The 26,618-nt window shown below is 43.3% G+C and overlaps 1 protein-coding gene across 1 annotated transcript in view; it reads right to left on the bottom strand.

Moving 5' to 3' along the window:
- Positions 1-26,618, bottom strand: part of USH2A (usherin) — a 387,802-nt gene that overhangs the window by 1,727 nt on the left and 359,457 nt on the right. The window contains 9 exon segments of the mRNA XM_039569529.1: positions 1,101-1,331; positions 3,432-3,676; positions 5,525-5,608; positions 6,543-6,719; positions 8,709-8,926; positions 9,511-9,749; positions 10,923-11,132; positions 23,053-23,371; positions 24,375-25,891. Coding sequence (XP_039425463.1) covers positions 1,101-1,331; positions 3,432-3,676; positions 5,525-5,608; positions 6,543-6,719; positions 8,709-8,926; positions 9,511-9,749; positions 10,923-11,132; positions 23,053-23,371; positions 24,375-25,891 — 3,240 coding nt within the window.

The following is a 26,618-nucleotide window of genomic DNA, read 5'->3' as shown; positions in this document are numbered from 1 at the left end:
TACCTATAGGGGTTTTGCCTAGAGTTATTACTACCTTCTTAATTAAGCCTTATCAACTTCCTTGGTCCTGCTGTTGGCGTCTAAGTGGGTTTGGCAGTGCTGGAACCAACACCCCTGTACTTTGATAAGCCTGTATGTTTCAGCCCTTCCAGCTGTTTTTGTATACTGAAGGTGAAAGTCTGAGGAAGCTCCTTAGATTTATGGCCAGACTATCCTCCAGTTAATTTGCATTTTGGACAAGATCCACTCACTAACTTGCACACTCCATCTAATTTTGTTACTACTACACAGACCCTTCACCCCCATTCTGAGTCCTTTTTAGGAACCTTAATTTTGTGTCTCACTGACCTCTGAACCCTTTCTCACACATTTGGTATGGGAAGGGTGGAAGTTAAAAAGCCCGTTTCCTCGTGACAAAGGAAGGGAAGTCATCACTGTCCTTGACTTGAAAATCATGTCTTGTATTTGTATGTTCAGATCCCTGTTGATGACACTGTCTAGTCCTGTCCTATATTAAAAGAGAAATACTTTTCCTGCCCCCCAGCATCATTCCAGTCCCATGTGGGCAGAGTTTGAATTAATTTGTCATACACCAGGAGATCTGAGCATTCACATAATCTCTGCATTGTGACTGAGCAGAGGACAGAGAGCAGGTCTCATCAGCAGTTGAGTCCCTGTTAACAGGAGTCACTAGAATACAAGCTCCTGCCTCTGGCATTAAGTGTGTGAAGGATGCCAAGACAATCCCACCTCAGACATTTGCTGAAATGCATGGAAAAAAAAGCCCACCAAATAGAAGGGAATTCTTCAAGGTGCATTTCCTCGGCCGACCATGGAGTTAATAGTTCAATGGAAACCATAAAGAAATGCACATGGATCCCTTGCATCCTCTAAGAGCAGTGTGTGAGCACCTGCAACTCTAGAAGAGAGCAGTAGACTTGAAGAATTTTGAGGATCTTACCTCTGCCCATGTCCTTCTAGGCCTTTTGGCTGTATCTCCAGGAACTTTTGATACTTAGGCCTTTATATGATTCCAACAGAACAGACAAATCTCTAGCAGGTGACGCACAGCAGCGTCCCAGAGAAGCAGGAGCCCTTACCAAGCCACGGCCAGTAGTGCGATGGTTGCGAAGGATGGCATCCCAAGGTGATTCTTCAAAAGTCTTCTTGTCGTAGAGGTCGAGGAGCTGGCTGACACTGCGATGGAGAGAGGTGGGGGAATACGTGCGACTCAGCTGGCCCTGACTGGGCCTCCTTCCCCCAGGCGCGATACGGACACTGCGATTGCTTGTGGGAGAACCAGCCCCTGGAATTTTCGTATCTGCTAGTCCCTGTGAGGAAGACACAAAGTAATAAATAAATAAAGGGCATGGTTTTAAATATCTGAACAAAAACAAAGCAGGAATGGAGGAGAACAGAGAAAACCATGCCTCAAAAATCAGGCACAATTATAAACAGAAAAAACCCCAGACCATTCCCCACTATAGAACAATCATATCATTCAAAACAAACAAAAAAACTACCAACGCTAAACCAGGATTTTCCCCAACTTTTTTCTTCTTCCTCCTATTTTTTTTTTTTTTTTTTTTGAAGGACCAACAAACAGAAGTCCAAAGATTTTTGATTACCAGAAGGATAGCCCGGAGTTGCACAGCAAGGGGATGTTTGCAGACCTTTTCATGATCAGGGGAAAAATCATGCACCCACCAGGAGAAACATGCAGTGTCAGATGCCTTTGTGCATGCTTGGGTCATCTGACACATCACACGTCTGGCCACTCTGCAAGCTGAGGACTCTACCTCAAAGTGCATCGTGTATCTTTTGAGAGTGACACTGCTTGATGAATCGGACATGTCAGCAATGGTCTCAAACTGAGTTTAAAGAGAGGGAGGAAAAGCATTAGGGCAGGGCAAGGTGCAGTGTAGGTGTACCTGACAGAGGGTGTGAATTAGCTGCAGCTCTGTGAGGGAGAGCAGTGTAGCAGAATGTGGGGCAGTAGGGGAACTGGCAAAGACCAGGCACTATATAAGTGGTCAAGTACCGTGTGGGCAGCCAGCATTGCTTGCCACGACCTCACTAACAGTTGTAAAACAAGCCATTTTGCCACTCCATAGTAGCTCTGTCCTAACTTCTCAGATCAGTCCTTCAACTGCTGTGCTAAAGAACCTTCCTTTCTAATAAGTTCATGAGCTTCTGGAAAAAGAAAAAACAAAACAAAAAAAGAAAAGAAAGGGCAGGAACATGAAAGGGAATTGTGCAGGCAAGCCAACAGCAAAGGCATTTCAAAGTCAAGAGGAATAACACAAGATGACAGACTGTAGAGGAAAAGGAATCAAAACCATGAGACCAAAAAAATAAGTTTCTTATGCTCATAGCCTTTGCCAGGAGAAGGGGCACACTGGAAGTCCCATTGTTTCCAAGAGCTTCTTGGTTGAGGCACAGATGCAGTGTCTTGGCACCGAGACAAGAAGGAACAGAATGCATGAAGGATGCAGGAGTCACTATGCTGCTTGATGGCGCTCACAGGAAAAAGAAGCTGAGAAGTGAGAAGAAGAATCATCTCATGGCCTGTGCCTGGGAAGAAGCATGGAAATGGAAGGCATGGCTGCTCCCATTCTCAATCCCATAACAATTGCCATTTTGCTTTTGTTTTGCTTTTTCAAGGGGTAGAATAGCACTACTACTCTGCTACACGATGGAACATGTTTTTTATGTGGCTTTTTTCAGAATTACAGCTTTTCATGAAAAAAATGATACAAAATCTTCCTCTTTGTCACTCCCCAGTAGTTCCCCTCCCACCTCTCTGATGGTCCCACTGTAGGTCTATGTGCACAAATGCGCACATGCATTTTGTGAAATTCCCTAGCTTTTTCCCTAATTACTCTCTCTACTCCAAACCTTCCTGGTATGCAGCTTGTCCTAGAGCAGTCCAGCTGGGTGGTAGATGGATACTGGCAAGAAATAATGCCTCTCCCTAAGTCTTGTTCTTTGCAGGCATATCTCCTGGATACCTGACAAAGACTGTCAGATTGATCCTGGTTAGCCATTCACCTACCTTCTCACAGTATGCCAAAGACTTCTCAGCTCTATTGCAGATGTCAACTAACATGAGGTGACAGCAGTGGCTTTGCATTTTCTGTGACTCCAGATCCAAAGTTTGTCTTAGGCATCAGAAGCATTTCAGGGCCTGCAGACCAGGTGTCCCAGGGCTCTGTTTGGACTAAGCACCTGTAACCTTGCTCTCTGTGCCCATGTAGATATGGCCCATATGGGACCAGGCAGTCCTTTCCCTACACTGAACAGCCTCCATTTGGTAACCAAGTGTGCAAAAAAATGTTGGAAGGAGGAAGAAAAAGTCCATGTGTGTGTTTGACGGGGCAGATAGAAGTATAACATCATGGATACACAACATTGCATTTTTCCAAACATACCGGATGGGTTTCACCTGATGAATACACACTCATTGGTGATGTTCTTTTCTGGAGTGGAACTAAAGGAGGCCTGTCTCGTGCATAGGGTTGCTTGTGGACCTTCCTCTGAAGAATTAAGGAGAGAAGAATAGCCAAGAGGATCAATCCTAGAACTACCATCAGCACTGCAAACCACAACTCGTTGTAGAATTTTGCATGTTTGGACTCTGCTTTGTCCTTTTCTCCAGGTGTTGTCAAGATCAGACCTGTAAAAAAGAGAGATTAGGGGAGAAAGGGACAGTTATTTCAAGAAGCATTTAACAATATGCTATCCCTTTCCTCGCTAATAAATTAGGCAGAAATTTAAGTAATTTTGTCATCATGTGCTTATTTGCACTTATGTTCAAGGTGGCATAATGGTTCAATATGCTAGCGGGCTGTAATAAAAAACTTACTACCCTCAAGAGACCCTGCTTAAAGCTCTGGCATTGCTGCTTAGGCTGGAAATCACCACTGCATCAGCAGCTCTTCCAAAAGGAGGTGGTGGTGGTGGAATGTGAGGAAAAATGGGTTCTCCAAGTAACCTTGAAGAGTGGAAATTACTACGGTAATTTCAGAGCGGTACAGACAGAGGACATTCTCTGCAGAACAACTGTGCAGTTACAGGCCTGTGCAGTTAACAAAAGAGAGGGAGGAAGGCTTTAATACATTAATACAAAAGCAAGCAACATGAAACATTTTACTACTCCTACCCCCCACCTGCTAGAAAACAAAACAGTCACTTGGTTGGCTTTACTCATTCACAACCCAAATGTAAGGAATTTCAGTGACAGGATTTCTGGTTATTTGCAATCCTACATGTATAACCAAACTCTTGGCCAAGGAATTTCCAACACCTTTGCTTGCAAGCCTTCTCTGCAAGTTCCCTACAGTGCCATTCAAGTTTTCAATAAACTGGGTAAAAGCAACAACCAAAAGAACAAAGGGGCAGAGGATGGAAGGTGGTGGACGTAGAGCAACTGAAAACATTTTATAATGCCTTTAAGGCAGCCTTGCCTGAAATTCTGCAGGATAATGCAATGAAAGTGTGAAAAGGGATATAAGGGAAATGTAGAGTAAAGAGTAATTGCAAATATAAGGCAGATCTATTTTAAAAAGCTGGACAAGATACTACACAAAAAAGAACTTAGTTAAACCAGTTAATTAATTCAGCTAGAAACGGTTTGAACTTGGCTTTGGTTAACAGAAAACTAAGGACTTAAAAAACCTGGAACGTTTTACTGTTAGACATCTACTACTCAATGGACAAGAGGATGTCACCACACCAAACTCTCTCGCTTCCACAAAACAGGCCAAAGCCTCGTGGACAGAAGGGAAGTGGCAGGTGTTATAAACTGGGTCCTGACAATGTCTAGTTTGACATTCTCATAAACTGGCTAGGGGAACACATCCCAGGTGAATCTGCTCGTTGGTCAAAGGAAAGGAGCAGGCGGATGTCCCTTACTGGGTTGGGTGGGATACTGGAAGGAGAGAGCATGTGTATTTTCACTGTCAAACTGAGGAGGAACTTTGGAGGACAGGACTGAAATTCAGGATGATCCAAATTTGGAAATTAAATCTGGAAGAGAGCAGATTCTATTTAGCAGGAAAAAGCACAACATTTTGGAGCAATATACTTAGGTAAAAATAAAAGAAAAAATATTACATATCTGAGGAGAGGATCTGAAACTAATTTTGAGAATTGTCCCACCCCTGTAAGCATTCAAGGCCAGGCAGGATGGGGCTTTGAGCAACCTGGTCTAATGGAAGTTGTCCTCCATGGCATGGAAGTAGATGATCTTTGAAGTCCCTTCCAACCCAATCATTTTATGATTCTATGATGGTTGGACTCAATGATCTTAAAGGTCCTTTCCAACCTAAAGTACTCAGGATTCTATGGTGTAAAGGAACAGAAATCCATACATGGCAAAAAAAGCACATTACACACATACCTCATACACAAGGCCCTAAGAAAGCCCCTGATACTGCAGTGAGATGCTATCCTGCCTGGCATGCACTACATGTCAAATTTCAAGCACAAACACATCAAATGAACAGGTGATTTCTTCACTTACCAACTCCCTCTCCAGCATTGTACTTGATGACCGGTGTCACAGCACTCCCTTCATCGGTCATGCAGGTCACTTGAAACAAAAAGGCTGAGCAAGAAAAATTAGAAAATACTGTCAGCAGCAGAAATAAAAATTCTGTAGAGGTTGCCTTTTCACCATGATTCACCAGTAAACAGCCAGCTCTAAAAAACCAAGGCAGGAATAGCACATAACCCATCATAACCCACCTGAGTACCAGACCAGAGCTTCACAATTCTTTACACATGGGTATTGAATTTCTAAACTATGAACTATGGCAGATCATAAGCAATCATCACTATGATGTTACTACAAAATAAGTTCTTCTTTCACCACTCAATTCTCCCTCTTCCAATGTAACTGGCAACTTTCAATTTTTTCATCACTTTGCCTTAAATTCCTCATACTTCATTCATAGCTAAAACAAACATCTTAAGAACATTTGAATTAAAAAAAAAAAAAGGGTATTAGCACCACTGTAGTAATCAGGAAGATAAAAAATATATTACAAAATTCTTTGACATACAAAATCCCAATGTCATAAAAACAGAAAACTTTTTTCTTGCTGATTATTCTTTTCCTTTTTTCCCCTGTTGATAGTTTCCTTGTATTTTAAAGACTGCAAATTGTTCCAAGAGCTACTGACTTAATTTGATTCAAATGAAAATTCAAGCTTCAGTCTTTCCTGAAACTGAAGATTTCTGTACGTTTCCCAGACCATAGCCCTGAAGGATGGAATTGCAACAACAGCTGTAGGATTTGGGAAAGCTTGACCCTCACAGTGAATCAAAACAGTCTCACCCAGTCAGGCATGATGTTTAAGAGAAAGCTCAGCTCCATGGATGTTATTTCAAGGATTTGCTTAGATACATTTTGGTGTGCCTGTATGCTCCTTTGGTCTTAGCTTGGGATTGCAATGGAGATTTTTTTTTTAATTTTAGCATACACTAATATTAACTTAGCTCAACAGACTTTCCCCGAGAGGAAGTGGTAGGAAACCGACTTTTGTCCGATGTCCTTGGCAAGTAGAGCTCGGTGTCGAAGCCGCTGTAGATGCGCTGCCCGCTCTCCGTCAGCGCGTACTCCTTCAGACGCCCGTTCAGCATGAAGGTGCGGCTCCAATCGATGTGGATGGTGGATAAATTGCTGACCACAGAGAACGGAGCTATGTACCGAGGTGCTGCAAAACAAGGAAAAAGAGCTCATTTCTAGCCAGTAGGCTGGAAGTGATTCAGTGACTGAGTTATACAATGAATAGAAAGAGATTCTGCATGATACAAGCTCTCTGCCACATGCACTCCCTCTCTCGCATATCCATGTGTATGATTAGGGAAGATACAAGGAGAAAAGAAAAAGCTGCTCTAGCATGCCAGCCTCTGCACTGAGAAAGCAGAAATATATCCTGAAAACAAATATTGAACTCCCTCCCTTTGCCTTTGTGAATGTGGTACAGACACTAAAACTGTGTAAATTAAGGTAGAAGACAGGGAGACACAGGAGGTTGTGCAAGCCTGACTGCAGCAGGCTGGGCTGTGGGAACTGCTATGAAGAGGGTTCTTTTGCAAGCCCCAAGAAATTGCCAAGATCATCTATAACACATGCGCATACATGAAAACGTGGGGTTTCAGAAAAGCAAGAACAGATGGCAGGCAGAGAGAAAAGAAACCCAGAACTCACTTCAGGGAAGAAGAGTTCATCAGCTTGCTGACAAAAAACTTCATTTAAATTTGAGGTCCTTTCTTGTGGTGTTGCCATTAAGCCATCTGCCCCGTATTTGCTGGTTTGTTCATAAGAAAGCTGCTTGTCCAGCTGCACTTTGCTGCTAATTGCCCACTGTCACTAAAGCAAGCCTTGGAGGTAAGAGGAAGCAGTCAGAGGGACTCAAGGAAGGAGACAGCCAGAGGGACTCTGGAAACCTGGTGTGAAGAGGTCAGCAAGGCAAGAAAAGCAAGACTGACAGAAGAGGACTTTGGACCTAGTGGGTGGGGGTTTAAAAATTGCTTTCAAATCCTTTTGTTCTATGTGTCTCACCAGCTCCTTATGAATTTTCTCCATTTAGAAGTTCATAATCGTGCTCCAGCCTTTTAACTTGCAATTTAATAAAACACAGCTTTGGAGATAAGGGATCTTTCTTTTATTTGCTTGTTTTTTTGTTTGGTTGGTTGTTTTATTGTGGGGGGGTTTTTTTTGGGTTTTTTTGTTTGTTTGTTTGTTTGGGTTTTTTTTGTTCTTTGCTTTGGTTTTGGTGTGGTACTTTTTTCAGTGGTGACATTAAAGAAAATCTGGGCCTGTTCCACCTGAAATTTTCAGCTAAGGATGTATCAGATTACAGGTTTTTAGTAATTACTTGGCAGAACTACCAAATTATGCAAAAGAGATTTTTAGGAAGGTGATTCTGAAATCCTGACATGAGATAAAAAGTGAACATCATCTTTGCCCTGACCTGACAGACTGAGATGAAATGCCCATCTCATCTGTTATGGAATGACTCTGGCTACAGCACTATAGATCTTTTTAATAAAAGCTGATGTTAGACTACTACAAATTCAGTTTTGATGGCAAAATCTATTCTGCCTGTAGGCACAGGTCCTGCATGTTTAATTTCCATGCATACCCCCACATGGCCTAAAGCACTGCCTTCGGTGGTTGGACAGCAACAAATTCTTACTTCAGTGCTTACAAGCATCCAGTCATTCAGATGACATCCAAGGAAAACTTTTATGACACCTAGCAGAAGTGTGGCATGAATTAGGACAGTAAGAGTGTTCCTGAAAACAATCACCATGTCTCTTTCAAGATCTCCACTTTTCCAAGGGATTATTTATGGCAGTATATTTATTACTACACATCACCCTTCTGGTAATACTTGAACATTTTATGTTCTACAGCTTTGCTGCCCATTTTCAGTAAAATAAAAGGTTTCCAGGCTCCCAAGATAGAGGATGTGACATCAGATGATGAGCAAAGAAATATTTTTGAAGGAATGAGCAGTTAAGCCCCAGAGCAGAATTTCAATGAACATGCAGCAGAGAGACAGTCATCAGGGACATGGAAGAAGAGGTTTCTGGGGACCTCCTCCTTCCCAAAGGTGGGGAAGTCATTTGGCTCTGTGCAGCCCCAGACCTCAGAAGCAGGCATCACTGGTTTGTGAACCACTTCTCATACTCACGCTCCTTTTCTGTAGTGAATCCGATCCATTCAGAAGCACTGCTGCCAACAGAGTTGTAGGATACAACTCGCAGGTTGTAAGTTGTGTAAGGTTCTAGGTTGGACACGTTGGCACTCTGTCCTTTCCCTGTGTACTTCACCTCAGTCGGGCCCGGACTGCAAGCCTTCACTGCTGGCTGTAGGTTCAGAGGACACGCCATGTACACGTGGAGCTCATAGCTGAGAACAAAGTTGAGATTTTGATGAATGAAGGGCCTTTAATAATATAAAAACCAATTCTACATTTCATCCTAATTGCTGTCTGGCTACCAGAGAAGAATAGACCTGATACCAGTTTTTCTCTTGGAGATTATGGTCCTAACTGTCAGATAACTGAGCAGTTGTGGTGGTCCATAAGTCACTCACAATGAAAGTGTTGACGCCTGTTACCTTGCTGCTCACTTGTGCAAGTCAGGATTTTTGCCTAAGTAACTCCAGATTGCAGCTATCTCTTCACTGCCAGTTGAACTCAGAACTATTTGACTACACAACCATAGCTGAAAACAAATCACCTCCACTCACAAGAGCTCATCCTTTCCACCTTCATCCTCCACAATATCCTGCTCAGGAGAAACGCAATCACAGTGTATGTAAACACTTCCCAGATGGTGTTCAGGCCACAGGGAATATCACCACCAACATGCCAAGGAAGGAAGATGGATGCCACAACTGTTCAGTGCTCTCAGCCATGCAATTCCAGCTGAAATTGTTCTGGCATCACCTCCAGCCAAGGTGTTCAGGTTCAGCTGGGTAGCAGCTCCTACCTGGTGACAATGCCATTGGGTGACTGAGGCGCATTCCACTGGAAAGAGGCGTTCCTGGAGGTCACAGTGCGGATCTGCGGCGGAGGCTGCTCTGAGGGTGGAGCTGGCTGCGTGGTGAATTCAGCCATGGGTCCTTTGCTGCAACAGTTGAAACAGGTGCAGGCCTCCACGCCAATGGAGTATGTGGTGAAAGGTTTTAGCCCATGTATTGTCTGTTGGGTGGCAGTCCCTTCTGACAGCTGTAAAAATTAAGAGGGAACTTGTCACAGCTTCAAGCACCACAAGTACTAAATACTAAATAAGAGTTATGGAGGTGAATTAACCCCAGAAGAAGATGGACAGAAGATTCTGCATGTCCTTTAAGTCTGACACTAATGCAGCTGTTGTGTAATGGGAACTCGGCATTTTTCTCCCACTATGAAGTTAAAGGACACTCTTCAAAGGAAAAGACCATACCATCAATGGCCTCAAGACATCTTTAGTTGAGCTGTGATCACTGTATGTCAACTGGAAATGTCATTCTCAGCAACGAAGAAGCTGAAAACCATTAAAGAAAGACTCTGGGATAAGTGGTACTGAAGCAGAAAATAAATTAATGTGGAAAATAGCTCCATGATAAATGTGCTAGCAAATAATCATGCATATCTCACAGGCTTCCTCAATGTGGAGGCAGGAAACAGTGCTGGGCAGCTTGACACCAGTGTGTCTGGTGGGTCAGGTCACTCCCAGACAGGAGAATGTGCTCTCTGGTAGGTACATCTAAGTCAAGGGCCAACATGATCCTGCTCTGCATTCAAACAGACATTGTGCTGGGTGAGCCTGTTAGGAAACTTTGCAAAGCTCAGCAAGGGAGACCTGGCATTTCTGGCAAAGGAATCAGTGCTCTGTTCCGAAACTGCTCACAGGAACTGCCATTTCACCTTTTCACCGTAGTCGTTTGTTGGTATAGCTTATTTTAAGCCAAAGAAACAAAAATGTGTAGGAAACACCAACAAGAGGCAACATCTGCTCTCATTTGGCAGCATGTGATTTAGCAGAGTTCAGCAAAAAATAGGAAGGACAGAGTCAAGCAAGCAAAGGGAAGCACTTGGTACTTCTTGATGCCAGAGCCAAGCCAGCAGCATGGCAGGTGTGAGGGAATGGAAATGGAAGGCCATGCACGCACCAATGGGACGAACTGGCTGAATCAGACACAGCCACAGCCAAGTGCACTGGAAGGAATAAATGGGTAATGTGGAATCAGACAGCTTAAGCTCATGGACAGGACAGTGAATTGCAAAGCAGCTAACAATGGGAGGCCAGGAGAGGAAGGCAGTCTGTGACCAACAGTAGCAGCTTGTAAGAACAAAATTGTTAAAGCTAGAAAATACAAGTGGAAATGGAAGTACAGAAAAAGTGCTGACAATACTCACCACCACATCAGTCCCTGTGGTATCATTAGAAAACAGCCTGTAGATACTGACCACCCCGTTAGGCTTAAGAGGGGGGCTGATGCTCACCACAGCCACAGTGGATGCCACTGTGTTGAAGAGGGGAGCTCCCAGGCCCTCGGGAGGGGCAGGGCCTGTTCGGCAGCGGGACCAGCTGCTTGGTGTCCGGCCCACAGAGTTTACTGACCACACCTTCGACAGGAAAACAAAGAAACTGTCACCAAAAGACTCAAGCCTACAAAACACCTGCTTTTAGCCAGAGGGGCTACTACAGCTCTACTGACATGGGGTAAAACATGGTGCAATGGCACCCATGGGAAATGTCCCTTGATGGCCACCCAGCACCTGTGTTGACCCAGTGATTTTTTAACAGAAGAGTGGAATATTTCCCACTGCCACACTTAGGGAAAAGAAGCAAAAGTCATGCCTCAGGCAGTGTGTGCTCCCGTGTCTTCTTCACACCTCATCCCCACACTCCAAATTCCTACCACTGTCTGTGTCATACCATGCCAGGAGGACTCCTGGAGGAGCTGTGATCAACAAGGACAATGTTTTCAAAGACATACTGATATCTAGTCCTGGCAATTTCTCCCTTCTGCACAATTTCTTCATGTATGCAGGCAGCCCTGATGAATTCAGCCTAGCCTTGGGTGGCACTTAAAAGTTGTGTTCACCTTGACTGAATCACACAAGCCAAACTCTAGTTATTCTTTAGAACCAGTGAGTTTTACAGGAACATCCTTCTCTTAAAAATATTAATGTATCAGTTTTTTGGCAACATTTTCAGTAACTCATAATATAAATAAAGCCCACTGAAGTGTATAGTTAATTCAGCATCTCTCATTTATTTTCACAACAACATTTGCTTTATTGCATGAGCACAAAGGCAATGACTTCAGTTCCAAGATTTCAAAAATTAGCAGCTTGAATTAGGCCTGATTAAAACCCACATGTCTCTATGAACTATGCCTACTGATTTTGTCAGCTACCCAAAACCAGAGTGATCTGCAGACTACATAAAACTCAGCACTTATTAAACACACTCTCCAACAAATCTGCATGAAAATTAAATTTTGCTTTCATCAAGGACTGAATAAACATATGGAAGGATGTATAATCTTATTTATCAAAAAGCATTTGTATAATTAAACACGAATATCATAAAAGGTTGCCTTAGGTCATCATTTGCATGAGTAAGTAATTTGTAGAATGTCAGGTACAATAGACAGAATAGATGGATGTGTGAGCATATAGGGTTAAATTAGACTCAATATTAGCCAACCACATAGTGATCAATCAGAATGATAGATCTAAATGGCAATACAAGAGGACTGTCTGAGCGATTTTTAGTGTAAGTATTCCTTAGTAAGCTTTCATGTCGAGCAGTTCTAACTACACTAAAACACATTCTTATGCGATCTACTTTGGGCACTGGTCCTGGGGAAGGGAATGTTGGAATGTTCTTGAAAAAAGCCAGGAGGTTTAGAAGTACCAGGTCTTCAAAACTGACCCTGAGTCTTTCCAGCTTGCGATATTAATTTCCAAGAACACAGGATACTGCACAAGGAGCCATGGGACGGAAAACAGATAAAAACAACTACAGTGGCTTTGAAGGCTGTGGTTCTGCCAATTACAAACCCAAAGATCTTTCCTGATTCCATCAGTAACATACAGAACTATACTAAGTACAGATGATGCCCTGCAATAAAAAGCTCAGCCAAAGCACTTTCATTTCAGTGGAATCAGTAATACATCTTTGTTGTGAACTATTAATAAAGTCAAACTCTGTTCACTTTACTGCAGTAGGTCAAACCCTGTATCTCAGTTCAGTTCCAGCTGCTACAAAGATTTACCCACAGTCATTCATTTCAAGGGGCATATTTCTTTGTGGAAAGAATAAACCACATATGGAAAAAGCAGCTCTGAGTGTGGCACTGGCACCAGCTCAGCACTTACCTGGGCTCAAATGCTCCAGTTATATCCAGGCTCTGGCCTTAATGAGCAGGGAGTGTAACAGTGACGGACCAGACCTGCTGAGCAAGCTGCCCACAACTAAAGTGAAGGTGATGAGTTAGGAGCAGAGCCTTCCTGTGTAGCACAGGAATTCAGCTTCAGAATGGGATTCCCAAGGAATTTTGGAGGAGAGAGGGATGCAACTCACTTGGCAAACAAACGCTTCACCAAGGGTTGGATGGAGAGAACTCCCTTCATCAATCCCTCACCTATCATAGGTGCATACACCTTGTCTTTTAGGAAGAAGTCTTAAGTCACAGAATCACAGAATAAGCTGAGCTGGAAGGGACCCACAAGGATCATCGAGTCCAACTCCTGGCCCCGCACAGGACCATTCCCAAGAGTCACACCATGTACCCAATAGTGTTGTCCAAATGCTTCTTGAACTCTGTCAGGCTTGGTGCTGTGACCTCTTCCCCAGGCAGCCTGCTCCTGTCACTAGGAAAGGGCCAGGAGCCAGAAAAGGCCACTGTCACAGAAGATCCCCATCCCAAGCAGCACGTGGTCCTCTCGTGCCACAGAACTGAGAGATTTATAGCAGAGGTGAGTCCTTCTGACCCTGGGACATTCTGTTCCCCATTATCTCATTTGCTCTTGTATTTGGCGCAGGACTAATGTGCATTTCGGAGGAAGTAAAAGAGCAAAACAGAAGGCTTGGAATTCCTGAATGTTTCTACTGTCACAGCAGCCCAGTCACCCCTGGGAAAAACAGAGAGAAAGAAGGAAAAAGAATGAAAGAAAGAATGACAGTGGGGAGGCCATCATTTGTCCCAGTGCCAATTTCCGCTTCCACAGCTGCATCCAGAACTTCATCACTGGGTGCTAGCAGTTTTGAATTGCTTAAATAGAAATGAAGACATATCCTGTCCTGAAAACTGTGGACAAAATAATGGGAACATGATGTGCATATGAGTGTGTGGTTGCTTTGAGCCTGGGAATGGGCTGAAACCAGAAGAAAAGCAACAGCAATGTTTTTGGAGAAGCACTGCCGCCTTCCCTCTCCTCTGTTGCAGTGCCCTGTATCAGATACCACAGTTGTGGGTTGGGAGCCCGACTGATGAAGGAACGTCCTGCTTGTGTGAGCAGGGAGGTGACAGTGACATGCATATACTCCTTAACTGGCTCCTGATGCACTTTCATCTCCTTCCTTCGGTGAGAACAATGTAGCAAGGCCTCTTGTACTTGAGCAACCTTCAAAGCATCTTCCTGAGCTGATGGGTTGTCCTCACACACTGCAGTTTATTGTCACCTCATCACCAGGTCTGAGGTCATTAGTGTGGCCTGGGGTTCTAATAATAATCTTGTAAAAACAATTCCAATCCAGTGCAGCCTGGAGGAGACTGAGGGGACACCTCACCATGGCCTGCAGCTTCCTCATAAGGGGCAGTGAAGGGACAGGCACCAATCTCTGCTCTCTGGTGACCAGTGACAGGACCCGAGGGAATGAAGCGGTGTCAGGGGAGCTTTAGGTTGGATACCAGGAAAAGGTTCTTCACTCAGAGGGTGGTTGGGCACTGGAACAGGCTCCCCAAGAAAATGGTCACAGCACCAAGCCTGGCAGAGCTCAAGGAGGATTTGGACAACGCTCAGGTGCATGGTGTGACTCTTGGGGTGTCCTGTGCAGGTCCAGGAGTTGGACTTCGATGATCCTTGTGATTCCCTTCCAACTCAGGAGATTCTGTGGTTCTGTGACTCTACGCTCATCCCCTTCCATACTACAGCTAAGTGGTTAAAGGACTCCTTCAGGAGTCAGGTAACTGAGGTTCAATCACATGCTCCAACAGAGGCAGTTGTCCTGCTGCCCTCTGGAGTGGGAATGCCCGAGTGGATGACCCATCTCTGTTCTTGGGATGCTCCCAGTGATCCCTTTGAAGCTGTTTCATTTTGCATGAACACAGTTAAACCAAAGTTGACTGGGCAGAGGAGGAGCAAGCAGGAGCAGACATGATTCCCCAGCCCAGCACTTCCCTACAGAGGTTGAGGGGAAGTTGATGTCCACACCATGCTGCCACATGCCTGTCTCTCTGGAAAAAAAAGCTGAGGTCACGGCCACATTTGTGTGGGCCTGACAGACAGACATGCTCTGAGCCTGCCTTCTAGACAGACACCAGCTACTCAGCCCTGCCATGACATGTGTCCAGCAGAAACCCCCTCGGTGTCTGTGAGTCTGTAATGCCAGTTTCTGAGACAGCTGTGACAGCTAAACAGGACTTCTGAGGATCTAAATTCCAGATTTACACTGACCTTAGCTGGATTCCCTTAACTCCCTTTGCTTCTGCTCAACCATCTGTAAAAGGATGGATAGTTATACAAATATTTCCCTGTGAGAATTGCTGTCCAAGTAAATCCTGGTCAGTGTTTGGAAACCCGGGGCAGTAAATCCCCAGAACTGATGGAAATACTGATGTTTAGCCACTTCTTTGCAGGAAAAAATGGGGCAGCATGGCAACAATATCCACAATGAGCAGTGTCTTTAAAATCAGAGCTCATGGCTTCTCAAAAAGTCACCACTAAAAAGTCATGGATAGAAGCTGTTGGCTGGCTAGCCTGGTTAAACTGAAATTTCATGATTTAGACTTTTGTAAAAAGCTGTTTGAGGTAAAAAAAAAAATCTTTATAAATTGTGATATAATCAACGCCAAAAATATTCAACCTCATTAATAGAGAAATAAAAAGAGCGTAATAGGCAGCAGTATTATCTTCTTAGAATTATGAAAGACAATACAGGAACACGGGGCAAACAAGAAGCAATCACATCTTAGGGATGTATTGAATGACAAAACATAGACAGCAGAAAGCCAAGAAAAGTTTCTTCTATCTTGACTTTCTGAATATTCTGCCTCGACAAGCATTAAGTCTGACATCATGGTGCATGGCTCAGCACCCTGCCAAAAGATGTGTTGTTGTTAATTGCTGCACTGTCCCAAAAAAACCAGGAGAGGGCTCTGAAATCAGCTACGAAGGGTTACTAATTAATGTTTTATCAATCTGCTGGCCCCTGGCTCAGACTGCACTTTGAAGTGGAGCCAGAGAGAGAAGAGAGGGGGAAAACTCTCTGGAGACCGTATATTCAGAGGACTGAAGAATTCCAGTTACAGGTAACTAAGCTTGGTTTTTTCCATCATAAATTGAGCCTTCACAGATCTCTGCTCCTGGAAGAAACCTGTGATCAGTCACTCAAAATGATCACAGGACAACCTCAAGGTTCATTGGCACAGCAAGAAGGGGCAAAATCTATGAGGAATAGGATGAGAAGTTCTGAGAAGAGAGTCACCTTAACACGGTGAACCTGTTCAGGCTTAGTAGAGCTAACAACCCATAAGGGCAGAAACAAGGGGACCAAAATCACCTGGGGTACAGATACACAAAAATCATGTTACTGTAGATGCTGACAGTGGAAGAAGCCTGTGAGATGACTTCCATGCCTGAACCACACATACTCATCTGCTGCAACACTCTTGAAACCCCAGATCTGTAGCAAGGAATCTTTGAACTCAAAGTCCTGCAAAGGGGACCCTCAAGCAGCCAACAGCCCATGGAGGATGTGAAACTCTCCCTTATTGGAGAGATCTCACTGGGCAGAAGGGTGCTGGGGGGCAGCTCACCTCAATGAAGGCAGCAGTCCTGAGCTGCTCCTGACTTTCCAGCTCAGGAAGAGCTGGGATACTCTGCATAGCATGGAGGCCAGATGCTTCTCACCCCTCCTGTTTGCAAGAGAGCAAGCCAAAGAGCTGATTACCAACCAGCAGCGGCTTCTGGCTCCCTCCAAGAGGCGCTGTGCCTTGTGCTGCTTCACACTGTGCTTAGTCTGTGGTCCATCACAGGTGCTTCTCTGAGAGACAAGATCTCAGCTCTGAATGTGTCAGCAGCTGGCACCAAGTTCCTGCAGGCACTCAGAAAACAACCTTTTGCCTTAGAAAAAGCCTCATTTGTAAGTCACTACCTCTCCTGGGCTTTGAGCAGTGCTCAGAGCTGTAGGGCAGTTATGTAGGGCTATAGGTTCTGGGGAACCACAAGGTCAGATCAAGCCAGCCCTTTTACACGTGCATGTAACTCTACTTCTGTGTGTAAGAATCAGGTACAACTTGGATTTCTGCTCTTATGGCAAGCAAAGACTTCACACACCTGTGGCTTCTGGTCTTTCCAAAAAGGACTAAATGCTGGCACTGCTTGGCACATGCTGGGAGAGACAAACTGTAGCAGAGTGGTTTGTATCGCTCCTCTCTTTCTGAAGCTGTTTCATGGAGACCTCAAAGACCCAGCACTACTTTGAAACTTTGCTTTGGATTTCTTGATTCAGATTTGTTCCATTTCTAACCCTGCACTTACATAAATGCAGAGTTTTCACAGAATAATTCTTTTCCAAGATAGCAAGATATTTTAGGGTCATATAAGATCTGACATCAGTACATTCAGAAACACAGCCCCCAGTTTTTGGTTACATTCAAACAGCAATATTCAAGAAAACTGAAGAGACTACAATCTTGGTTGAAATTAGAGAAATACGAAGGACCTCCCTCTCACCATCAATTGCAGCATCCTTCACAAGTCTTTGTGAACAGACTGCTGTACTGGCTGGCTAATTTGGAGTTACTTATGTGATGCCAGCAGAGCTCAGAGCACAGAGCATGTCTACCGAAATCTTGCATTCAGCATTGGGGTAATGTATTCACATCTGGGCACTTCAGTGTCAGGCAGGTATTAGAAAAGCAGGAAGTTTAAAAAGTAGGCACAGCTTATGGTAGACAGAGCAAAGGCAAGGGAAAGAAAGTAACACATCCATTCATGAGCAGGGGTAAGAGAAGGTAGTAATCAAATGTGTGCTTTCTGATTGCTCCTTCTCAGATCCAAACTTTTCCCTCTTCAACATTGTTAGTCTCCTTATGGAGGTCATAAACATATAATGGGATAGATTTCAGGTCCAGGCTTCCAGCACTGTGATAATTAGAGCCTCTTAACATTGCTATTCATCTCCACTGTTCAAATGCTAATAATAAAAGTACTAAACCCATTCTGGAGAAGGCAAAGACAATAGGCAAAAACTTTGGGACTTAAACAAAATTACTAAATTTTAAAGGAAGCTCATTCCATATGACATAGTATAATGTCCGTAATTAATGAGAGATGTAAAAAGGTTTAACTCTAAAAGATAGAAAATTAAATCATTTGTTTCCTATGGGTATATAATGAGATAGTTACCAAGTTCCCATGAGAGAGATAAGCAGATATTAAAAGGTCTTTCCAATACCTGTAATGGCTAAGGGCAACAGCTAATTCAATAGATTCGATCAAAATCACCACTTCTTTCTTTGCTTCTGATTTATTACTTTGGCTGTAGTTAGTCATCACTCATTTTAGTTTGCTTTTCAGCAGTCATAAATTATGCCTCATAAATAAAAAGATACAATCAAGGAAATCATATCAAGCCATCTAGAGCCCTGGAGTATACTTTCCCCTGGTACTCACACTAATGTCTTTTTAAAGGATAGCTTGCCATGGTTTTGAATATGTCAGAATCACAATTTACTGAGGTCTTGCAAGAGTGGTGCTCGAAGAGTCTCACTGGTAAATCTGGATGCCAACAAATACAGTCTAATATCTGTATGTAATTTAATGAAAAAAAAAATCAAGCTTTTGTAAAAAAACAAGCTTTTGTTGCATCAACACACCTGAATTTAAGACTGTGTTGACAAGAGAAACATACTGCCTGAGGTGAGGCTTACTGAGTAAAATTACATGGTTTCAAATGGCCCTTTTCTCTATTGTGTGCCTTCTACTAGGGGAAAGGAAGTATCTCATTCTGCAAAAGGATATTTCAGGTAGGTATCATCATTGCATCAGTGAAACAACATAGTTATGTCTGCTTTACTTTTCAGAACCTGAGGTCAAGCTTGGTAGTCTAATGCAGATGTAGTATGAGAAAATCTCTTTAACTGGAAGCAGAAACCTTGTAAGAACAAACAATCTTACAAACAAAATAACAAGCAGGGAATGGAAGAAAGAATTCTTTTTTTTTTTAATGTCTCTGCTTTGCAGTGCATCTTTCTGTCAGAGAGATGGGAAGAAATGGGGAATTAAAACAATGAAGAGGAGCCAGATATGAGGGATACTACACATGGGTGACAATCCATCACTGGTCAGTTGGAAAACCAGTTTTACCCCATTTTAAACTGCAGAAGTCACTGACCTGTTTGTCAGTAACTAAGCAGCACAAACTGGAGCTCAGCCAACAATTTGACAGATAGGCTGGTAAACCAAGTGTCCTTCCTGGCATTGGAAAGTGACCAATAGGGCTAACATATTCTACACCCCATGTAGTTGGTCCTTCCTTAATCTTCATGACTTTGCACCCATTTTTTTTCTCTTTACCTCTACAAAGTCAAAATATGATTTGTTTTCTCTTTGAGAGGACCCAATACATATTTACCCTGGTGTGTCTCAGGGTATTTCCTAGACCCTTCACTTGGCTGCAGCAACAGGAGGCTGAGAAGGACTCCACACACAGGAGGGATGCTGTGCCTCCAACAGTGGTCAGAGGCAGGCAGCTCCACCACTGCAGACCCTATTTGGTGCATTGAACAGTCCTCTTGGAGAATAAACCTCTGCAGGGAGCCATAAACCTTTCTGAAAAGGGACAATTGTAATCTTCGGTCTTTTACATGTTCTGTGCCTGCCAAATAGAAATAAGGATGTGTCCTAAACCAGGAAGACATTAAGCCATTAATCTAAAGAAGCAGTTTTAAGAACACAATTAAGTGCAATCGTGGAGGAGTGATACTGCATTTGCATGGAAATCACACCATACTGTGACAGCTCTGCTTTGCTCTAAATGCCACAAAGTCTCTGCTCGGAAGGGCCTTTCCTTAGCTGAGAAAAGCAGGTTTGGCTCTATAGGCTGCTAGATGGTAGCACTGCACACGTCTTTCAGTGATTCCTGAGGAGGGCTTACACATTCTGCTTCAGAAATATTCAAGGAATCAAAGGATTGAATTTGCAAACTCATTAGGCATCATGAGTTGTAATGTTTGTTTAAGTCAGGGGGGGTTTCAGGAGATGATGCAATAGCACATATTTAATAGAGTTGGGGATATCAGGCAGAATTCCAACAAATACCTAGAAGTTGCTCTAGAAAATGCAAATATCTAAATGTGCAACTAGACCAACAGAGGGAATTTTGAAGATCTAAGTGTTTTGGAGTACGGAACAGGAGGCACTGTATGACATGTAAAAACCCACTGAAACCTAGTAGGTGCTGATATGCTAATGTAGATGCTGGCCCTTAAAGTATAAATAAGCTTCCTTGAAGAATAGTGATCAAGCATTTCAGGACCATAGTCCCTTTTGTCATCACGAGCTTCTAAACTCACTTCATCATTTCTGGAAGTGCAAATTTTGCACCTAATTTTATAAAACCTAGTATTCAGCTGAAGTTTCCAGGAAAACAAACAAAAAACAACAAAACAAACCAACAAACCCAATGAAAAAAACTCTCAAAAAACCCCCATATTCAAAAGTCCTGGTTTCAGGTCCAAAGAAGCTATTATTAGAGCATTGAACTAAATCTCAGTATCTCCAAAAATGCCGGAGAGAGTCCCATCACAGCACTTTGATTTTATCTGCATTCTGCTGGAGGAAATTCAGATGCATTTAAAGTTTTATGTCCAGCAAACAAGCCTCAAATGCAGAGACAGGAGAATCAATATCCAGCTTAAGTGAAATATAAATCTGGGTTTCATCAGCATAATAGCAAAAGCCAAGCCCTACACTTATGAATAACTTGTCTCACAGGCAAGATATAAATTGTCAACAATGGAGAGGCTCAGAGTAGATCCCAGAGGACTGCTGCAAGTGACTTCAGCAGAAGACAAACAGATGCATTGAAAAACCTCCCATGGTGAAATAAATGGCCACTGGTGAAAAAAAACAAAAATGATTTAGAGTTCCAATCAAAAGCTCAGCCTGGTTATGGAGCAGAACCAAGATAAAAAGCTAAGTCTTGAATACAGCACAGTAAAGCACAGGAATCCGATCAAGAGGCTTCTTTTTTTTTTTATTTTTCACTGATAAGACATTAAAAATGTTGGCTGAAGAAAGTCTCTGTGGTATCAACTTCCCAAAAAACAGCTTCTGACTGAGATAATTAAAAGTTAGTCCAGCTGAGAACATCACACAGCCAATACCTACAACATACAGCTTGGAGAGCTTTACTTCATCTAAGAAAGATTCCTAAAAAGTATGGTTTGAGTCTGCTACCAATGCTTGCTGTCTACTCAGCCCCATCTGCACTTGAATTCTCATTCCTCACAGATCCTGACTAAAGCAGAAAGGAAATCTGGTCTAACAATAGTTCGGCCGACACAGGCTGTACAGTCTCCATCCTTGCATCTGCAAGGAGGGAGGACTTGATCCAAAACTCAGCTGGACATAGCCCTGAGAGCCTGCTCTATCTGGACCTGCTTCAAGCAGGGAGTTAGGCTAGATGCCTTCTGGATGTCCCTTCCAAACTGCACGACTTGATGAGTCTATGACACAGATACATACAGCAGCTGGACAGAATAATGTGATAAAGCAAGATTTTAGGTTTAATTCTTCATGGTTTCTGGCTACTAAAAACGAGAAAGCAACAGCAGTGGAGCAGAGCTGTCAAAGAACCTGATCTACACAGTGTGCTCTCATCAAACTTGCAGATGACACCAAACTGGAGGGACCAGGTGATATGCTGAAGGGCAGATCTGCCAGTCAGAAGGGCTTGGAGAATGGGAATTTCAGCAAGACAGATGCAAAGTCCTGCTCCTGGGGAGAAATAACTTCTTGCACCCTCACAGGGTCAGCATTACTGACCAACTAGTGAGCACCTCTGCTTGAAAGGACCTAAAGGTCTTAGTAGATAGAAAGTTGAATACAAGCCAGCAGGGTAATTTGGCAGCAAAGATGGCCAACAGCCTGAGCCATTTAGCAAAAGCACAGTCAGACAATTAAAGAAGTGATTACCTGCCTTTATTTAGTGTCTGTTTTGTTTTGGCCCCCAAATACGAGAAAGATATTGATAAATTGGAGCAAGTTCAGTGGAAGGCCACCAAGGTAATCAGGGGGTTGGAAAAATTTGCCTATAAGGAGAAACTGTGGGACTTGGGTTTGTTCAGCCTGAGGAAGAGATGGCTTCGGTGAGATCTGATCGTGGCCCCCCAGCACCTACCCACAGGCTAATGAGAGGGTGGAGCCTGTTTCTTTACTATAGTATGTGGTGGGAGGGGACAAGAGAAAACAGGTATAAGTTCAAGCAAAAAAGGTTCAGGCTGAACAAAACAAAAACCCTTTTTTGCAATGAGGACAGCCAGGCAATGGAGCAGACTGTCTGCAAGGTTGCAGTCTCCTCCCCAAAGGTTTTCAAGATGCGTCTGGATAGAGCCCTGCAAAACCTCATCTGACCTCTTTACTGACCCAGGCAGAAAGTTGGGCTGGCTGGCCTCCTGAGAGCCCTTCCAACCTGAATGATCTTGTGATCCTATAAAGAAAATGAGCCTGTGAAAGAAAGATTGCACCACCTAGCTCAAGACATGGAATGCACTGCTTCAGGTATATATGAAACAAAATGAGAAATAACACCAACCATCAACAGCAAATTCACTTTTGAACCTCTCAAAAAATGTGCTTGTTATTCTAATGACTGATTTAAAGAGAAAACAACCCCAGTCCCTCTTAATGTAAACTGCTCTAAGATCATAAATTAAAAATTAATTCACAGTAGATTGGGGGAGGATGGAAAAAGAAAAAAAGAGTAATAAAAAAAGGCTGCCTTCTAAGAACTAGAATTTCCCTTAACAGGGACTTGCTGAGGCTCTGGAGGGTACAAAAACATTTAAGATACACAGGCACCTACCACTAAGCTAAAGAAAAACAAATGCTGAATGAATGTATTTCTTGTATGAAATTATTTTCAGCTTCTCAACTCCTTAAAATACATTCACAATAATCATTCAGGTTTCACAATGCTATTAACATTAGAACTGAGATGTGTATCTTCATTGTAAGTGTAAAGTAAGGCTCTCAAAGTGTACTGAAATCATAATCAGAGCTGCTAAATAGCTTCAATTCCCACCTGATATTCGTACTCTGTGTAAGGCAGCAACTTCTCGTCTTTGAAGGAGGTTGACGAACCATTGTAAACAAGTGAGAGGTCTAAATTTATGTGAGCTTGAGTTGTTCGCCTCCTGTAAAGTTCATAGTACAAAATCTTCCCGTTTGGCTGCTTGGGGCCGGTCCACAGGATGGAAGCAGTCGACTGGAAGCCGCCGGCTGTTTGTATTTCAACGAGAGGGGCCGGCTGCACTGCCGGCGGCGCCTCCAGCGTCTGTGCCGATGCCCACTCACTGGAGGCACAGCCCAGCTCCGTGCAGGCTTGGAGCTGGACTTCGTACCTTCGGGAACGCAAAGCAGGAGAAAGGTGATTAAAACGCTGCAGATACAAATATAAACTGTGCGTGATATCTGGCAGATTTCTCAATTTCCCCCGGTCTTTGGAAATTTTATATAGGAACACAGTTTGTATGAACACACAGATTATGTGCTGTGCTTTATATAGCAAAGAGGAAGAACACTGTCTTCTGGGGTATTCTTTGGGTGTGGTTTGGGTTTTTTCAGAGCACAGTTAACATCTGCAGGAGTCAAGTGATCAAAATCATTTTGATGATATAAATCAAAATGATGATTCATTGTAAGAGATGATTTGGATGTCATTTGAGAGCTGTAGAACTCCACTCTATTACTCTCTTTGGATTTAGATTAGTTATATGTAAATAGTAGACAAACTTATCAACCATGTAACACACACAAATTATGCCTACACAAATACATAAGGAAAGGTCAGGTAAATAATCAAGAATTAGTGAGGAAGATACTACTTCAGTATCAAGTGTGCTTCTGCAGGAGAGTCTGGTGCCCTCCCTTAAGTTTTAGCTTTCACTTAATCACAAGTCACTCGTTTCCAGCTCAAGGGTTCAACCATGTTCCTGGTGTGACCCCATTAATATCAACTCAACTCCACTGTGAATGGGCCAGCTACTACAACTTTGGTCTCCCCACCCCGAATGTTGTCAACTAAAGCCCTATTTATTCTCAACAGCAGACACCATGTGAAAGATAAACCAGTACAAGAGCGCAGGTTTTGGAGTCTATAGCAGAGTGCTGAATTACCCCTTCTATTAATTACAACCTAAGTCAACACTATGTACTTCGCTAAGATGATATAAAGCTGGTGTTACTATAAATTTAAAGGAAAACAAATCCTTGTTTTATTATTTGCTTTTTAGCAAACAACCCCATGGGTCTGACTATCTGTTTAAGCAAGATGGCTGAGTTGTCTGCCAGCCCACTGCCCCACCCCACAGCATTTATTCAACAAATGAGTTCTTCCATACTTACCTGCAGTAGGGCTGTAGCTGTGCCACTATGTATGACCGTCTCAGAAAGGAAACATGAGAAGCATCAAAGTCAAAAGTCTTCTTTCCTGTTTCGCCAGGCTTGTGGACTGAGACTGTGTAGTTTCTAATGTCACCGTTTACTTTGATAGGAGGATCCCAGGCCACCAAAATCTCACTGGAAGACCATGCCTGCAGCCTAGGAGGCAACATCCCAGATGGAGCAGAGGGGTTGGTTTTTATCCGAGCTGAGGGACTGGTCACGCTGCCCTGGCTGTTATTTGCTGTGACAGTGTAGCTGTACTCCATGCCTGGCGTTAGGGTGAAATCAAGATACCGAGTTTCCAGACCAGAGTACACAAGTACACCATCCCTCCTTAGGTCATAGCTTGTGATTTTGCCATTGGGCTTATCTGGGAGTTTCCATGTGATTTCAATTGACTCTGAGCCCATGACCAGCAGCCTGGGAGCTTCCATATTTAATGGTGGAGCCTCCATGGTCATCACAGACTGAGACGTGCTAGAGGTGCAGCCCCCAGCAGTACAGGCGACCAGTGCAAAATCGTACTGCGTGTAAGGCTGCAGGTTAGAAACCGACATTTGCAAACTTTTGCCAGGATAATACTCTTCATTGCCTAATTTCAATATGTACTTGGTGATATCTCCATTTTGTATTTGGGGAGGTGCCCAGGATGCACTGATTTGAGTGGCACTGACAGCCCGCAGAGATGGGGGCTCCACCAAGGCAGGAGCTGCTTCCAGTGTCCGTATTGCAGCTGGCTCACTGGTAGAGCAGCCCCCCATGGTACAGGCAACCACTGCATAGCTGTACACCGTGTAGGGCAGCAAGTCCTCATCCACATAGCTGAGAGTAGCAGCGTCGAAGCTGAAAGGATAGAGAACATCATTCTTCAGCAGCCTGTATGACTGCAGAATGCCATTGGGCTGTGCCGGGGGCCTCCAGGATATGAGCACATTATGGGGGTTGGCCGACACCACGGATAACCTGGGGACAGCAAGACTTTTTGGGGCAGTTTGACTAGTCTTTGCCACCGTCCAGGAGCTGTCAGCATAGCCTGCTGCATTCCAGGTGCGTATTTTATATTCATATCTTGTCCATGGCTGCAAACCTTTATCATTATATGTGAATGTATTACTTTCAGTGTTATATTCTGTGAAAACAATTTTCTCATCTTCCGTTGTTGCTCCGTGCCCCACAACATTCTCTTCTGTGCGTCTGTGAATAACTTCATAGCGAATTATTTTTCCATTCGGATTAACTGGCTGCAACCAGCTCAGTTCAATGTTGGTGGCATTCACTGCCTGGATTACAGGTGCCATTTGGGACACTGGGGGAGCTTCATCTGTCCAGACTGGCTGGGGTGGAGAGCGAGTGCAGCCTGCTGCATTGCACGCCTCCAGCATGAGGGTGTACAGGGTGTACGGCTCGAGGCGCCGGAACAGGAACTGGCGAGATAAACCACTGTACTCCAGGTGGTCATCGCTGAAAACATTGTACGTCTGGTGAATTAAGAAAGAAAAAGAAAGAAAGGCAGGCAGGGAAGGAAGGACAGAAGCCAGGATAAAAGGAAAACAAAACAAAACAATTTTTGTCAATAACCAGTAGATGAGATCCTTAATCTTTGCAATAGGGTAAGGACTATTAGCCAATGATTCAGAAACTTACTTCCTTGCTAGTAACAATCAGATCACTGATACAAAAGGAATGTTTTGATCCAATTTTCATGATTTCTTCATTTTGAATGCAGTAATAAATCACTTAGTGACAGTTTTCATTATATTTGATTGTTATCAAGTTTCATTGCGAGGCTCTCACAGGCCAGCAGAAAGCTTCTCACGGACTAGCTCTAAAGAAAATCACTTAAGGAAAAAAACCTCCAAATAAACCTCTGTAGTTGCAAACCTTGCAGGTAAAGGTTTACACTCAGTTGAAACCACTGAGCTAAAAGAAGTCTCAAATTTCAGAACAACATTCTATCAAACCCAGGTTTTCTAGAAACACATTTTGGTGATGTTCAGTGTACAACAAGTAAGATTATGAGGTTTCATGTGCAGCTTTCTATGCATTAAATGAACAATTTGGTTCAGTGTAAATTAAAATTTACAGTCACAGAGTAGCACAAGGATGTTAATATTCATTTTAATAAAGTGACAAGCATAGAGAACTCACAGAGTGTCTTGTGCTTACATAGGACTTACATCTTATTTTAAACTATAATGCATACAG

Source organism: Corvus cornix, chromosome 3 (assembly GCF_000738735.6).
Source record: "Corvus cornix cornix isolate S_Up_H32 chromosome 3, ASM73873v5, whole genome shotgun sequence".
Taxonomy (NCBI): domain Eukaryota; kingdom Metazoa; phylum Chordata; class Aves; order Passeriformes; family Corvidae; genus Corvus; species Corvus cornix.
This window is presented reverse-complemented; position numbering and strand designations above follow the sequence as displayed.